This window comes from Heterodontus francisci, chromosome 6, assembly GCF_036365525.1.
Source record: "Heterodontus francisci isolate sHetFra1 chromosome 6, sHetFra1.hap1, whole genome shotgun sequence".
Lineage (NCBI taxonomy): Eukaryota > Metazoa > Chordata > Chondrichthyes > Heterodontiformes > Heterodontidae > Heterodontus > Heterodontus francisci.
The window spans coordinates 85,628,495-85,645,968 of NC_090376.1; the positions used below are offsets into that span (position 1 = coordinate 85,628,495).

At 43.7% G+C, this 17,474-nt stretch overlaps 1 protein-coding gene across 5 annotated transcripts in view; it reads left to right on the forward strand.

Moving 5' to 3' along the window:
- Positions 1-17,474, forward strand: part of fat3a (FAT atypical cadherin 3a) — an 874,448-nt gene that overhangs the window by 552,601 nt on the left and 304,373 nt on the right. For all 5 annotated transcript variants that reach the window (XM_068033985.1, XM_068033988.1, XM_068033989.1 and 2 more), the window contains one exon: positions 11,194-11,255. In XM_068033985.1, coding sequence (XP_067890086.1) covers positions 11,194-11,255 — 62 coding nt within the window. The remainder of the gene's footprint in view (positions 1-11,193; positions 11,256-17,474) is intronic.

Sequence of the window (17,474 nt, forward strand, 5' to 3'; positions counted from 1 at the left end):
GGCAGTCCTGCCCAAGGCCAATTAAGGGACTGGGGAGTGAAAAATCCCAGCATGGCTCCCCAGGCCTGGCGGAGGCAGGCTCACCCTAAACTTTTCGGTTCCAGCCTCAGTCACTGATCATAAGGTTTGCCTTATTGCGTTCAGGATCTGTTATTAGAATTTTCAGCATAATTCCAACTGCAATTTTGAGGTCAATTCTTGGAAGTTAACTGTGAGTGTAGTTGTGGTTGTGCATTTTTCAGTAGAACATTATTGTTTATTGTTTAGAGATACAGCACTGAAACAGGCCCTTCAGCCCACCGAGTCTGTGCCGACCATCAATCACCCAGTTATACTAATCCTACATTAATCCCATTACCCTCTCACATCCCCACCTTCCCTCAATTCCCCTACCACCTATTAGTTTCGTTAACGTTTGGTACAGCTTCCATGCCAGTCAATTTATAAAAAACATGTCAGCACATTTTAATTATCTTGGATTCATTGCTGTCGAGATGAATTTGTGTGCTATTGATTTTTTGATAAATCAATTTGCTTGTCCAATGCGCATTAAAGAAAATGAAAAGCGATTCCTTGGATGCACTTCTACCAATGATTCCAACACAAAAAGGTCCATGGTGAAGCTTTTAAAATTATTTTTTTTAAATATTGAATCTGCTAAAAATATTCCAAAGTAATGTGATAAGGGGAATTTATCTAATTTTATAGAGAAAGTACTAATCAACAATTAAATAGTCATTAAGCAACTGGAGCATGTGAAGGTATTAAAACTGCTCGTGCAAACTTCATATCTCCTCCCAAATCTCCACTATAGTGGAGTACAATGCTTTCAGTTCCACAATTGGCTGTGCTAGTCATATGAAAGCTCCTGCATTGTAGTGTCAGAGAGTCATTACAGCACAGAAGAAGGCCATTCAACCCATCGAGTCAATGCCAGCTCTCCGTAGAGCAATCCAGTCATTCCCATTCCCCGCTCTATCCCTGTAGCCTTGCAAGTTTATTTCCCTCAAGTGCATATCCAATTTTCTTTTGAAGTCATTGATCATCTCGACTTCCACCACACTCGTAGGCAGCGAATTCCAGGTTATTACCACTCGCTGTGTAAAAAATTTACTTTCTCACATCTCCCTGCATCTCTTACCCAAAACCTTAAATCTGTGGCCCCTAGTCCTTGTACCATCAGCTAATGGGAATAGCTTTTCTTCATTTACCTTTTCTAAACCTGTCATAATCTTGTAAACCTCTATCAAATTTCCCCTCAATTCCTTTGTTTCAAGGAGAACAGCTTCTCCAACCTAACCTTGTAGCTCAAATCCCTCACCCCTGGAACCATTCTGGCAAATCTCCTCTGCATCCTCTCAAGGACCCTCAATTCCTTCCTAAAGTGTGGTGACCAGAACTGGATGCCATGTGCTAGTTGTGGCTTAACCAGAGCTTTATAAAGGTTCAGCATAACTTTCCTGCTTTTGGACTCAATGTCTCTATTTATGAAGCTCACAATCCCATATGCTTTGCTAATTACTCTCTCAATATGTCCTGCTAACTTCAATGATCTATGCACATGAACCCCGGAGTCCCTTTGTCCCTGCATTCTCTTTAAAACGATGCCATTAAAGTTTATATTACCTTTCAATATCCATTCTGCCAAAATGCAACACCTGACACTTCTCTGTATAAAATTCCATCTGCAACTTGTCCGCCCATTCTGTTAGCCTATCTATGTCCCGTTGCAGTCGATTTGTATCATCCCCATTGTCTGCCACACCTGCAAGTTTGTATCATTTGCAGATTTTGAAATTTTACTCTCGAGTCTAATATCCAAGACATTTATATATCAAAAAAGTGGTCCTAGCATTGACCCTTGGGGAACACCACTATCTACCATCCTCCAGTCTTAAAAACAACCATTTACCACAACTCACTGTTTTCTGTCCTTAAGCCACTTTTTTAATCCAAGCTGACACTGACCCTCCTGTGCCATAAGCTTCAATTTTTCAAACCAGCATTTTATGTGGTACTTTGTCAAAAGCTTTTTGAAAATTCAGATAGACAACATCCATTGTATTCCCTTCATCAACCTTCTCTGTTACTTTATCAAAAATGCAAATAGATTAGTCAAGCACGATCTGCCTTTTACAAATCTATGCTGGCTGTCCTTAACTCAAACCTCTCTAAGTGCCTGTTCTATTTCCCTGATTATAGTTTTGAAAACCTTACCCAGCACTGGCATTGATTAGCATATGAGATTATGATATTATTGCGATCAAAGAGACATGGCTGAGGGAGGGGCAGGACTGGCAGCTCAATATTCCAAAGTATAGAATCTTCAGGTGTGACAGGGGAGGGGGCAAAAGGGGTGGTAGCATTACACTATTGATCAAGGAGTCAATTACTGCAGTAATGATATCTTAGAAGCTTCCTCAAATGAGGCCACATGGGTAGAACATGAAAACAAAAAGGGGGCAATCACTTGGCTGGGAGTGTACTGCAGGCCTCCAACCAGTCAGGGAGAGATAGAGGAGCAGCTATGTAGGCAAATCTCAGAGAGGTGTAAAAATAATAGGGTAATAATAGTAGGGGATTTCAACTTCCCCAATATCAACTGGGATAGTCTTAGTGCAAAAGGCTTAAAGGGGGCGGAATTCTTAAAATGCATACAGGAGAGCTTTTTGAGCCAGTATGTAGAAAGTCCAACAAGAGAAGGGGCAGTACTTGGCCTAATCCTGGGGAATGAAGCTGGACAAGTGGTAGAAGTGTCAGTGGGGGAGCATTTCAGGGATAGTGACTATAGCTCTGTAAGATTTAAGGTAGTTATGGAAAAGGACTAAGACGGACCAGAACTAAAGATGCTCAATTGGGGGAAGGCCGATTTCAATATGATAAAACACGATCTGGCCAAAGTGAACTGGGAGCAGCTACTTGTAGGAAAGTCTACATCAGACCAGTGGGAGTCATTCAAAGAGCAAATAGTGAGAGTTCAGAGCCAACATGTACCTGTTAAGGTGACGGGTAGGACCAACAAGTCCAGGGAACCCTGGATGTCATGGGAAATAGCGGATTGGATCAGGAAAAAAAAGGAGGCTTATGGCAGATAACAGCGGAAGCCCTAGTGGAGTATAGAAAGTGTAGGGGGGTACTTAAAAAAGTAATTAAGAGAGCGAAGAGGGGACATGAAAAAACACTGGCAGGCAAGATAAATGAAAATTCCAAGGCATTTTATAAGTATATTAAGGGCAAGAGGATAAGCAGGGAAAGAGTGGGGCACATTTGGGACCAAAGTGGCAATCTGTGTGTGGAGCCAGAGGATATGGGTGAGGTTTTAAATAATTACTTTTCATCTGTGTTCACTATGGAGAAGGACGAAATAGGTGTAGAGATCAGGGAGGGGGATTGTGATATACTTGAACATATTAGTATTGAAAGGGAGGAAGTATTAGCTGTTTTAATGGGCCTAAAAGTGGATAAATCCCCAGGCCCAGATGAGATGTATCCCAGGCTGTTATGTGAGGCAAGGGAGGAGATAGCAGGGGCTCTGACACAAATTTTCAAATCGTCTCTGGCCACAGGAGAGGTACCAGAGGACTGGAGGACAGCAAATGTGGTACCATTATTTAAGAAGGGTAGCAAGGATAAACCAGGTAATTACAGGCTGATGAGTCTAACATCAGTGGTTGGGAAAGTATTGGAAAAAATTCTGAGGGACAGGATTAATCTCCACTTGGAGATGCAGGGATTAATCAGGGATAGTCAGCATGGCTTTGTCAGGGGGAGATCTTGTCTAACTAACTTGATTGAATTTTTTGAGACGGTGACGAGATGTGTAGATGAGGGTAAAGCAGTTGATGTAGTCTATGTGGACTTCAGTAAGGCTTTTGATAAGCTCCCGCATGGGAGATTGATTAAGAAGGTAAGAGCCCATGGGATCCAGGGCAATTTGGCAAATTGGATCCAAAATTGGCTTAGTGGCAGGAGGCAGAGGGTGATGGGTCGAGGGTTGTTTCTGCGAGTGGAAGCCTGTGACCAGTGGTGTGCTGCAGGGATAGGTGCTGGGACCTTTGCTGTTTGTAGTGTACATTAATGATTTAGACGTGAATATAGGAGGTGTGATCAGTAAGTTCGCAGTTGACACAAAAATTGGTGGTGTTGTAAATAGTGAGGAGGAAAGCCTTAGATTACAGGACGATATAGATGGGCTGGTAAGATGGGCAGAGCAGTGGCAAATGGAATTCAATCCTGAGAAGTGTGAGGTGATGCATTTTGGGAGGACTAACAAGGCAAGGGAATATACAATGGATGGTAGGACCCTAGGAAGTACAGAAGGTCAGAGGGACCTTGGTGTACTAGTCCATAGATCACTGAAGGCAGCAGCACAGGTAGATAAGGTGGTTAGGAAGGCATACAGGATACTTGCCTTTATTAGCTGAGGCATAGAATATAAGAGCAGGGAGGTTATGATGGAGCTATATAAAATGCTAGTTAGGCCACAACTGGAGCACTGTGTACAGTTCTGGTCACCACACTATGGGAAGGATGTGATTGCACTGGAGAGGGTGCAGAGGAGATTCACCAGGTTGTTGCCTGGGCTGGAGCGTTTCAGCTATGAAGAAAGACTGAAAAAGCTAGGGTTTTTTTCCTTAGAGCAGAGAAGGCTGAGGGGGAACCTGATTGAGGTATACAAAATTATGAGGGACATTGATAGGTTAGATAGGAAGAAACTTTTTCCCTTAGCGGAGGGGTCAATAACCAGGGGGCATAGATTTAAAGTAAGGGGCAGGAGGTTTAGAGGGGATTTGAGGAAAACAAATTTCACCCAGAGGGTGGTTAGAATCTGGAACGCAGTGCCTGAAGGGGTGGTAGAGGCAGGAACCCTCACAACATTTAAGAAGTATTTAGATGAGCATTTGAAAAGCCATAGCATACAAGGTTGCGGGCCAAGTGCTGGAAAATGGGATTAGAATAGGTAGGTGCTTGATGGCTGGCACAGACACGATGGGCCGAAGGGCCTGTTTCTGTGCTGTATGACTCTATGACACTGATGTTAAATTGACCGGCCTGTAGTTAGTAGGAATGTCCTTAGACCCTTGCTTGAATAAAAGTATAAGATTTATCACTCTCCAATCCTCTGGCACCTCTCCTGTATCTAGGGAAAATTGGAAGATTATGGCAAGTCCTTGAGCTATCTCTACATTCACTTCCTTTGACAACCTGGGATGCAACCCATCCAGACCAGGTGACTTATACACTCCGAGCATAGCCAGCCTTTCCAGTACTTCCTTCTGATCAATTTTCACCCTACCCATTGCCTCTACCATCTCTGCTTTTACCAATATTTTGTCAGCATCCTCTTCCTTAGTAGACACAAATTCAAAGTACTCATAAAGTATTCTAGTCTTGCTCTGTTTCTCTAAGCATATATCACCCTCTGTGTCCCTAACAGGGCACATTTCACCTCTTATTATCAGCTTATTATTTACAGGCCGGTCAAAGATTTTTGTGCTCCTTTTCACGTTAATTACCATTCTTTTCTCATATTCTCTCTTTACCAGTCTTATTTTCCTCTTCACTTCCCCACTTAACTTATTGTATTTGGCCTGTTTCTGGCTTAAAGAATTCACCTGACATGCATCATACACCCTGTTTTATTGTTTAATCATATTCTCTATCTCCCTTGTCATCCAAGATGCCCTGACTTTGCTTCCCCTACCATTCACCCTTGTTGGAATGCACCTAGCCTGTAGCTGAAACATCTCCTCCTAAAGATTGCACATTGTTCCATTACAGTTTTTCCTGTCAATCTTTGGTTCCATTTTACCCTGACTGGATTCCCTCTCATCCCATTGAAGTAAGCCGTCTTCCAATTTAAAAGTTCTACTTTAGATTGTTCCTTGCTCTTCTTCATTGCTAATCTAAACCTTATAAGTGTTACCCCACAGATACTTGGTCCACTTGGACCACCTATTCCCAGCACCAGCAGTGCCTCCTTCCTAGCTGGAGCGAGAACATACTGATCAAGAAAGTTCTTCTGAACACATTCAGAGATTCCTCCCCCTCCTTTCCCTTTACTCTAACATTATCCAGATTGATATTTGGGTAATTAAAGTCCCCCAATATCACCATTCTATGCTTCTTGCACATCTCTGTGATTTCCCTGCAGATTTGCTCCTCTATCTGTCTCTCACACTGTTTGCAGGCCTGCAAAATATTGCCAGTAGGTTTTCATACCATTCTTACTTCTTAACTCTAACCAAATGGATTTGTACTTGCCCCCTCAAGGACATCCACTCGTTCCAATACCACAATGACCAGTACTGCCTCCCCACCTCCCTTTTCGCCTTCCCTATCTTTTCTGAACACTTTGTATTGTTGAATATTAAGCACCCAGTCCACACTATTTTTAAGCCACATTTCCATTTTTGCCAGTACATCATATTCCCACATGGCTGCTTGTGTTTGTAACTCACCCACATTATTCACCACAATTTGTGCATTTACATACATTCTAAACTTGTCTTTGTATTCCTCGTAGTCCTTCTTAGTTTGCTCCTATATGGTACTATTTCTTTCTCTAGTACGATCCAACACTCTCACTTCATGCATCTTATTCCTCTTTTCTACTTCTATATGCTGGTGCCCATTCCCCTGCCAATTTATTTTAAACCCGCCCCAACCACACTTATGCACCTCCTCATGAGGACATTGGTCCCAATCCTGTTGAGGTACAGCCCATCCATTTTGAATAGTTACCTCCTGCCTGAACTGGTCCTAATGCCCCAAGAATCTGAAGCCCTCCTTCCTGCAACATGCCTCAAGCCATGCATTGATCCTCCCTATCTTCCTATTTCTGCTCTCACTATCGCACAGAACTGGAGTAATCCAAAGATTGCTATCTGCGAGCCCCTACTTTTTAACTTCCTGTCTAGCTCCTGAACGTCTGACTGTAGGACCTCAATACCTGCCCTCTCTATGTCGTTGGTACCGTACTTACACCACAACTTCTGGTTCACTCCCTTCCCCTGCAGAATATTCTGCACCCTCTCCATGATGTCCTTTACCCTGGCACCAGGGAGGCGAGACTCCATGTGGGACTCATAATGATGGTTACAGAAATGCTTGTCTGTCCCTTTCGCTATGGAATCTCCTATAAACAACTGCATTCCTGCTCTTTGCTGTTTCCTCCTCTGCAGTTCCTTGCCCAATGGAGCCACGGTCTGGACTGCACTCCTTCAAGGTGTCAGTTCTAGCAGTCTCCAATGCTGAGTACCAGATTGAGAGTGGCACACAACCTGAAGACTCCTGTACTTGCGGCCTCCTCACTCCACTGAACTCTTACTGCCTGTGGAGTGACCACCTCCTTGAATGTACAATCCAGGAAACTCTCAACTTCCTTGTTGTTTCTACATTTGCTCTGTGCTAATACTCATTATTAATTCAAATCCTGTTATTCTTACTCCAATTTATATTTTTGATTTCCTGGCTGTTCGTTTGAAAGAATGCCCTAGTTTAGAAAGAGAGAAAGAGAAATACTCACAAACCAATTTGTGAAGGGTAGGTCGTGCCTCACAAACCTATTGAGTTTTTCGAGAAGGTGACCAAACAGGTGGATGAGGGTAAAGCAGTGGATGTGGTGTATATGGATTTCAGTAAGGCGTTTGATAAGGTTCCCCACAGTAGGCTATTGCAGAAAATACGGAAGTATGGGGTTGAAGGTGATTTAGAGCTTTGGATCAGAAATTGGCTAGCTGAAAGAAGACAGAGGGTGGTGGTTGATGGCAAATGTTCATCCTGGAGTTTAGTTACTAGTGGTGTACCGCAAGGATCTGTTTTGGGGCCACTGCTGTTTGTCATTTTTATAAATGACCTGGAAGAGGGTGTAGGAGGGTGGGTTAGTAAATTTGCGGATGACACGAAGGTCGGTGGAGTTGTGGATAGTGCCGAAGGATGTTGTAGGTTACAGAGGGACATAGATAGGCTGCGGAACTGGGCTGAGAGATGGCAAATGGAGTTTAATGCGGAAAAGTGTGAGGTGATTCACTTTGGAAGGAGTAACAGGAATGCAGAGTACTGGGCTAATGGGAAGATTCTTGGTAGTGTAGATGAGCAGAGAGATCTTGGTGTCCAGGTACATAAATCCCTGAAAGTTGCTACCCAGGTTAATAGGGCTGTTAAGAAGGCATATGGTGTGTTAGCTTTTATTAGTAATGGGAACGAGTTTCGGAGCCACGAGGTCATGCTGCAGCTGTACAAAACTCTGGTGAGGCCGCACCTGGAGTATTGCGTGCAGTTCTGGTCACCGCATTATAGGAAGGATGTGGAAGCTTTGGAAAGGGTGCAGAGGAGATTTACTAGGATGTTGCCTGGTATGGAGGGAAGGTCTTACGAGGAAAGGCTGAGGGACTTGAGGTTGTTTTCGTTGGAGAGAAGGAGGAGGAGAGGTGACTTAATAGAGACATATAAGATAATCAGAGGGTTAGATAGGGTGGATAGTGAGAGTCTTTTTCCTCGGATGGTGATGGCAAACACGAGGGGACATAGCTTTAAGTTGAGGGGTGATAGATATAGGACAGATGTCAGAGGTAGTTTCTTTACTCAGAGAGTAGTAGGGGAGTGGAACGCCCTGCCTGCAACAGTAGTAGACTCGCCAACTTTAAGGGCATTTAAGTGGTCATTGGATAGACATATGGATGAAAATGGAATAGTGTAGGTCAGATGGTTTCACAGGTCGGCGCAACATCGAGGGCCGAAGGGACTGTACTGCACTGTAATGTTCTAATTCTAATTCTAATTTAACTGCTTTCCGGTGACGTCACACTTTTTTTTTATCGCTGCTATCTCAGCTCCCGCACATTTTAAATCTCTGCTCTCTGCTCCCACTGTTTTTTAGATCTCCTTGCGTTCAGCTCCCGCTCTTTTTATATCTCCATGCTGTCTGTTCCCACTCTTTTTACATCTCCACGCTTTCTGCTCCCGTTCTTTTTCAAACTCCGCTCTGGCTCTAAGCTCTCGCTCTCTTTAAATCTCCGTTGTCTCAACTCACGTACTTTTACAATCTCTGCTATGGCTCTCAGCTCCCGCTCTTTTTTATAGAAATTGTTGTGTGATTGCCTTTAAGATTGATGTATCTTTCAAATCTTAGTATGCTAATGAGCTAAGTACCAGGATGCAGTCATGTGTTTCAGAGCCAGAGTCTCACTCTGTAACTGTAACACCAAGAGGCAAGTTCTGTAAATAGCTAGCTCTGCACTCTATATACTTGTTAGCTGTTTAATAAACCTGTTTGAGATTTTCATTCAACTGAACTCCACGCATCTCATTTACTTTGCATCAGACAACATAAAAAGCTTCTCAGTACAGAAATATGATGTGATTAGATGCTTTATTTTTACTGAATCCGTGCAGTGAAATTCTGACATGCGAAGTAATGTATATTGTCTCACTGACTGTTTTGAAATGAAAGCATAGCTGAATGTACTGTGCTTGTTTGTTGATTTCTCAGGAAAGCACTTTAACAGGACTCCGCTTCTCTATCTCCCTGAATCATGTGCATTTTTTGGCCACTAAGGCTGGTAACTGTTCTATTCTGTCTCCACCAATGCCGCTCTAAGCTGACCACAAGGAGGTGTTTGACAATGGACTGGGGACAACACTCCTTCCGATTTTAACTTAACTGAGCGGAATACAGAATGTACTCTCAGGCCCAGGTTGGATGCCTGCAGTATTTTAACTCGCAGGCCTCACCTGAGTAGAGTCGATCAGTTGCCCACCCAAAGGGCGGAATTTAATGAGCCCCCGGGAGGTGGGCTGGAAGGTGGGGAGACCCTTGGAATTGCAACGGAATGCGGGAGGAGAAAGCCCTTCGCCTTCCCATCACACCACAATTGTAGGAGGCGGAATAGGCCAAAGATAGCCTTCCAGCCCAGAGGCCAATTGAGGCCCTTAAGTGACCAGTCATTAGCACTTAAAGATCTCTTCCTGCCAATGCTGGAATTAAACCAGCAGCGCCGGGGGCCGGGTGTGGGGGGTGGGGTGGTGGTGGGTTGGTGGTGGGGTGGTGGTTTCTCACAAGGGAAGGTTGCCCAGTAAAACAAGGCAACCTCCCTCTGGGCTTGGCGAGGGGTGTTGTTCACCTCCATGAATAATCTGTGAATCTGTGTCCCACGGAGGGCCCCTCCACTAATCCATCCCCCCCTCAAAGACCATCCTCCCTCACACCTGCCTCCTCCCCAGGACCTGTCGGACTTGTCCCAGCGATCCCGCCTCACTTACCTGGGGTTTGGGGCTCCAATGCTGAACCTGGTCCCAGGCCTGGTGTCATGCTGGCAATGGCCACCGCTCCTGGTGCTGATACTACTGAGCTATCGGCCCTCTGATTGTCTGGAAGCTCTTGGAGGTGTGATCACTGTCCTAAAAGGGATTGGGATCCCCAACATCGGGCAGTTAATTGCCCGAGCGCTGTTGAGTTGCACTGGAGGGTGGGGAACTCAGAATGACCGAGGCAGGGTTCTCGCGCCTTTTCGGCCTGTTGTTGGGACCCACCCCGACTCCACTAAATTCAAAATGGGCAGAAAGCAGCAGCTGTCGGCCAGGTGGGAGTGGAAATTCAGTGGCCAGAAGCCATAATCTGGGATCAATGGAAGACGCCAACAAAAGCAGTTAAATTGCGAGGTGAGGGGATCTCGCAAGATGGAAGAGGTGTGATGGGGGGATGGTGTCCGAGGTAGTCAAGGGTACGACTTTGTTTTTGGCATCCAAAGAATCATCCCTACTCCTCCTGGTCCACAAAGGGAAGTTTATCACCTATTGCAGAGGGCCTCTTCATTCTTTCTGATTGCCGACCTGCCTTTACCTGGCAAAAAAGCCTTGAAGAATCAGGCCTGGGTTAAAATATAATTTGGATCCCATTGACATAATGGGACCGCTATTTGCATTAATTAACGAAGCTACTGACTGCTTTTGGCAGGCGCTTCAGCCATCTAACTGCAGTGAGCAGTTAAAATGGTGGCTGGTCGGTTTCCAGTAAGAACGGGCGGTAAGGCAGGAAGGTCCGTTCTACAAACCCCCTCACACATTTTCACTGCACAGTGGGTTAAACCCGATCCCTAGGCATTGCCACATCAGAGGAGTTTAGCCCACTGGTAATCTGTCTGCCAGATGACTAAATGAACACTGTTCTAAAGCAAATTCAATTTTTTACAGGTCTGATCATGACTACATCAAGAAAACTGGATCGAGAACAGCAGTCAGAGCATGTCCTCGAGGTGAGTCTAGTCTTTAGTGGCATCCTTTGTTATATATACTGGTCTGGAGTTTCCACTCAGTTGCGCTCATTATTTTCAGCACAAATTTCTGGAAATTAGTGCAAAGGATGGAGGAATTTTAAGTCCAAATTACTTTCAGAAGAAATTGAGTTTCTGTGATCTTTTGCACTAATTTATAAACATCATGCTGGAACCCAAACATATCCAAAAAAACTGACCACACCCCCCAGATCAAATTAATCACATTGTGGGTTTCCACTGATTGCTCTCATTTGCAGGCTTTCGAGGAGTGTCTTAAAATTTTGCTTTTTTTTAATTAAGTGCAAGGACATGTTTTGATAGTTTTTGATTTTTTTAAAAATGTACTTAGAAACTGACTACAGTATAACCAATGTAACTAGCAAGTGATTCTGTATAGTTTTTTAAGTGATTTTCAATTATTTAAAATCAATTACTCATAGCTGGTGGACTAGACACTCAATATAATGCTTATTTTTTTCTGTAACCTATTTACAGCAATATTAATCAAACTGCACCAAGTTCCACTCTTAATATTTATTGAAGTAAGCTTGTAAAAAATCATTCGTGGTTCATAGCAGATTTTGCATTAAGCAATATACAAATGAGTTTGAGCAGAAACTGGAGGAAAAAACAGTTACCAAATCAAGATCAATTTTGGACAGAATTTGTGCCCGTATCACCAACTGCACCCAAAGCATTAGCTCTACCCCACTTTATTTATTGAACTGTTTATCCTTAATTAGCATCCACGTTGGACACAAGAGCTTGACCGCCCAATCTGCAATTGGTCCTAATTTCAGCTGAGACATGACTATGTACAGTACAAAACCAAAGTAGGAGTGATGGAATTAGTGTAATTACTTTGTTTATATAGTGCCTTTCACAACCTCAAGATGTACCAAAGATCTTTACAGCCAATTAAGTACTTTTTGAATTTCCTACAGTAGGTAACCAATTTGCACATAGCAAGATTCCACAAACAGAAATAACCAGATAATCTATATTAGTGATGGTTGAGGGATAAATATTTGCAAGGACACTATGGAGAACTCTCCTTTGAATAGTGCCATGCATATTTTATGTCCACCTGAGAGGGCATAAAATGAAATCATATTTTAGTTTAACGTCAATTTGAAAGAAACACTTCTGACAATGGAGCACTCTCTGAGTACTGCGCTGAAGTATCAGTCTGGATGATGTGTTTAAGTCTCTGGTGTGGGACTTAAACACACAACGTTCTGACTCAGGCAACTGTGCTACAGCTGAGTCAAGGCTGACATCTTGAGCACTATGATTATAAGAAGTGCTTTGGTTAACTGTACACCTCAAAATTTGTACCAAATTAACATTCAAAAGATGGAAAGCTGAAATTAGCAGGGATAGGTTGTCTTTCTACATTGCACAACTATATTTCCTTTTAACAGGTTTAACAGATCTAGTCATTTGCCGAGCTAATGATCTAGTGGAGGCATCTTTCACTGAATTCTGACCCAGGAAATGTAAACATTTTAGTACCTAACAAAAACTTAACAGGTTTCATTTAATAGGACATGACACACAACCAGTGGAACTGGCTAGTATAACTAGTCCAACACTGGAAGATTTGCTGACATAGAATCTGAGTCCAGGGTCAGTATTAAACTGTCAACAAAAGGCAGCATTGGTGTTTACGAGGACCAAGTACTAATAAACAGTCACTGAGCAACCCATTCAGTGATAAAAGGATCTGCATTTTCAGGAGACCTTTGAGCAATGCAGAAAGCTTCATCTTTACATAACCACCATTCTGCATAAGTTCCTTTAAAAAAATGTTGTGAATAGATTGAGCAGCAGCAACAACAGCATAAAAATGCTACAAGCTATGTTTCAAATTCTGAGAAATGAAAGGAATGTCCCAGTAATTTCTTCTTATTGGTGTTGCATACACTTCATCTCACCGCAGGGATTCTTCATGCAGCAAACCCTGCCTTTTTCTCATCAAAGTACGAGTGTATTTCAATAAATTATGATGAACAGTCTGCTACTTAAAGTAGAAAGCTCCTCAATGAGAGTACGAATGAAGGATAATGAATCTAATTTTGAATACAGCGTTTCTGCATTTTCTTTTGATGTTCGTATGCTGTGAATGATTGCAGAATTACAGAGTGAACATCTAGTAATTATGGTTTTACAGTGCAATAATCCTTAATATGCAGTTTGTACCCATATATGAAAAATTCACAAACCCTACTGTAATTTAAAAAATTCTGATTTATGAACAGTACATTGTGAAATGCAGTAATTTTCCACAATACAATGGAGTGGGTTTCCATTGGCAGTGCAATAAATAATAATTTGGGAGCAATTCAACTTGAGCAGCAGGAAGCTTGAAGGTGTGTTCGTTTGTGATGCAACAGTGAAAAACTGTTAGTAATATTACCAGACAGCATGGGGGATTGATGAACTGATGGGCTAAATTTTCGTTTGGCTGAGGAGGCAGGACCGGAGGCAGGTGAGGCTGCAATTTCGAGTACCTGAGTGACGTGCCAGCTTTCCGAGGCTCCCAGCGATCTTGAAAGAGGCGTCGGGACCTGTATGCCGGCGAAAGCGTGGCTCCCGACCCAAACCCGACCAGACCTGACGACGTATCGGGTTCGGATTGGGTCGGGTTTCACTTCCGGGTCCGGCATTCGGGCTCGGGTCGGGTCGGCCTGGACGTGGATAGTGTTGTCTTGCTCCGGGAAGTAATCTTTAAATGAACATTCAGGACATCAAGGCGGGAAACATGCAGTCCGGACTCCGCACTCTGCATTAAAGCCTGGCTACCCAACCAAACCCGACTACATGTGTCGGGTTCGGGTCGGGTTTTTTTTTCAGACCCGAGCGTGCCTTTACCCATTGCTCCCTCACAAACACAGAGCATACACTGTTAACGGAGGGATGGTACATGATACCTCCCTTAATGCCAGCAGAGTTTTCCCTCCAGTAATCAAAGACCCCTTCCTTTAAGAATGCAAAGTTTGACCCCTGAATATCCCAACTTCCTCCTCCCTTTGAGAATGCAGAGTTAGACCTCTGAATATCCTCCCTCCCTCTTCCCTTCCGTAATGTAGAGTGAGACCCCTGAATAACAGAACTTACCTTTGTTGGCGACAATTTCTGCCTCTGAGGACGGCTTTTCAGATCGTGAACGGGATGGCACGTGACGGCTGCCCATTCAGCAAAAAATCCAGAAGTGTCAGTGGAGGGGCGGCGGGTTGTATAATCAGAAAAGGTAAGTACCGTTTACCATATGCTAATTGTGGTGCTGCCACCATGCGGTGGCGGTGGAGGGGGTGCCGCATTGAGGCCCTGCCACAGCCACTGGTAATATGCGGCGGGCCCTTCTCGACAGCGCGAGTCGAGGCGGGCCTCTCCCCGCAGAATTTTACCAGTCCCCGTGCCCTGACCCGCGGCTATTTACAATCTATATTAATGACCTGCTTGCAGGGATAGAAAGTACTATAGCTAAATTTGCAGATGACACTAAAATAGGTGGGATAGTAAGTTGCAATAAAGAAATAAGAAATTTACATGTGGATAGGTTAGGTGAATGGGCCAAAATTTGGCAGATGGAGTTTAACGGGGATAAGTGTGAAGTTATCCATTTTGGTCGGAAGAATAGAAAGGTAAATTATTATCTAAATGGAGAGAAACTTCACAGTACTTCGGTGCAGAAGGATCTGGGTGTCCTGGTGCATGAATCACAGAAAACTAATATGCAGTTACAGCAGGTAATAAGGAAGGCAAATGGAATTTTGGCCTTTATTGCTAAAGGAATAGAGTATAAAAGTAGGGAAGTGTTGCTGCAACTGTACAAGGCATTAGTGAGACTGCACCTGGAGTATTGTGTACAGTTTTGGTCCCCTTACCTGAGGAGGGCTGTAGTTGCATTGGAGGCTGTTCAGAGGAGGTTCACTAGATTGATTCCAGAGATGAGGGGTTTGTCTTATGAAGAGAGATTGAGTAGTTTAGGCCTTTACTCTGTAGAGTTTAGAAGAATGCGTGGAGATCAAATTGAGGTAGATAAGATGATTAAGGGGATTGACAAAGTAGACGTAGAGAGGATTTTTCCTCTTGTGGGGCAATCTAGAAGGAGAGGTCATAGCTTTAGGATAAGGGGTAGCAGATTTAAAACAGAGATGAGGAGAAGTTACTTCTCTCAAAGGGTCGCGAGTCTGTGGCATTCACTACCCCAGAGTGCGGTGGATGCCGGGACATTAAGTAAATTTAAGGAGGAGATAGACAGATTTTTAATTAGTAATGGGTTGAAGGGTTATGGAGAATGGGCAGGAAAGTGGAATTGAGGCCGAGCTGAGTTCAGCCATGATCGTATTGAATGGCGAAGCAGGCTTGAGGGGCTGAATTGCCTACTCCTGCTCCTAGTTCTTATGTTCTTATGATTCCACAATAATGGCTGCCGTTAGCCCCTTAAATCCAGTCCGTTGTGTCCAGCCCCTGCCTCCTCAATGTGTTAAGGGTGGCAAACATGCCATCTGGCCACTAATTGGCCATCTCATTGAAAATTGTGTCAGCAGTCATGTGCCAGCATGGAGCAGGATTAGGATCCAGAAATAGTCCTGACCCCAAAACGAAAATTCAGCCTGATGTCTTGAATCTTAATCAATTAGTTCATCAATGGTTGACTAAGGCTTACTGACATTAGTGAGGCTCTTATTTTTCTCAGGGCCTTTTTGTAAAAGAATTGGTATCATCAGTTATTGTGCTTGCATGTATGTAAATAAACTGCATGCATTTCTTGCAGAAGCAATTAGCAAAAGGCATATTGGGTATCTGCACAACTGTGTTTATTTTTCATGGTTTTCATAGTTCCTTGCAGTGTGATCAAAACATGCTCATATTAACCCAGTGAAAGTCCCAGAATTGACTTTCATCTGTTTTGGGGTTGCCTGATATCGGCTGGAGTGAAGTGGGGTTGTTAGTCTTAGCCTCTGGGGTTGGGAAATGTTGTTTAGGGCTCCTGCTCCTGATGATTTTGCAGCAACTGCTGCTGGAAGTACACACTTGAAAGGTCTGTGAGGACAGTAGCAGGCTTGGCTCTAATGTTGCCTATGGTCAAGTAGCCTGCCATAAATTTGTCATTAAAGCTCACAAATAAAAAATTCCAATGGTTGAGGTACTAAAAGTACTCAGCACCTATAGCACCAAACCCTGGCATGTGGACAATACCTGCAGGATGGTAAAGGGAAGAAAACTGGAACAGAAAAATGTAGTAAATGTCTAACTGACATAGTAGCTAAAAATATGCATGGCAAATGGGGAATGGGAACCTAAATTGTAGTTCCAGTGGACAGGCTGTTGAGAGTAGTGAGGTAGGGGATAAGGTTACAGGGACGCAAGAGGGCACTGGCAAGCAAGAACTTGGTTTAAAGTATGTCTACTTCAACGCCAGGAGCATCCGGAATAAGGTGGGTGAGCTTGCAGCATGGGTTGGTACCTGGGATCCTGATGTTGTGGCCATTTCGGAGACATGGGTAGAGCAGGGGCAGGAATGGATGTTGCAGGTTCCGGGATTTAGATGTTTCAGTAAGAACAGAGAAGAGGGTAAAAGAGGGGGGGGGTGTGGCATTGTTAATCAAGGAAAGTATTACAGTGGCAGAAAGGACTTTTGAGGACTCGTCTGGTGAGGTAGTATGGGCCGAGGTTAGAAACAGGAGAGGAGAGGTCACCCTGTTGGGAGTTTTCTATAGACCTCCGAATAGTTCCAGAGATGTAGAGGAAAGGATAGTGAAGATGATTCTCGACAGGAGCGAGAGTAACAGGGTAGTGGTTATGCGGGACTTTAACTTTCCAAATATTGACGGGAAATACTATAGTTCAAGTACTTTAGATGGGTCTGTTTTTGTCCAGTGTGTGCAGGAGGGTTTTCTGACACAGTATGTTGACAGGCCAACCAGGGGCGATGCCACATTGGATTTGGTACTGGGTAATGAACCCGGCCAGGTGTTCGATTTAGATGTAGGTGAGCACTTTGGCGATAGTGATCACAATTCGGTTAGGGTTACCTTAGCGATGGGCAGGGACAGGTATATACCGCAGGGAAAGAATTATAGCTGGGGGAAAGGAAATTATGACGCGATTAGGCAAGATTTAGGATGTGTAGGATGGGAAAGGAAACTGCAGGGGATGGGCACAAACGAAATGTGGAGCTTATTCAAG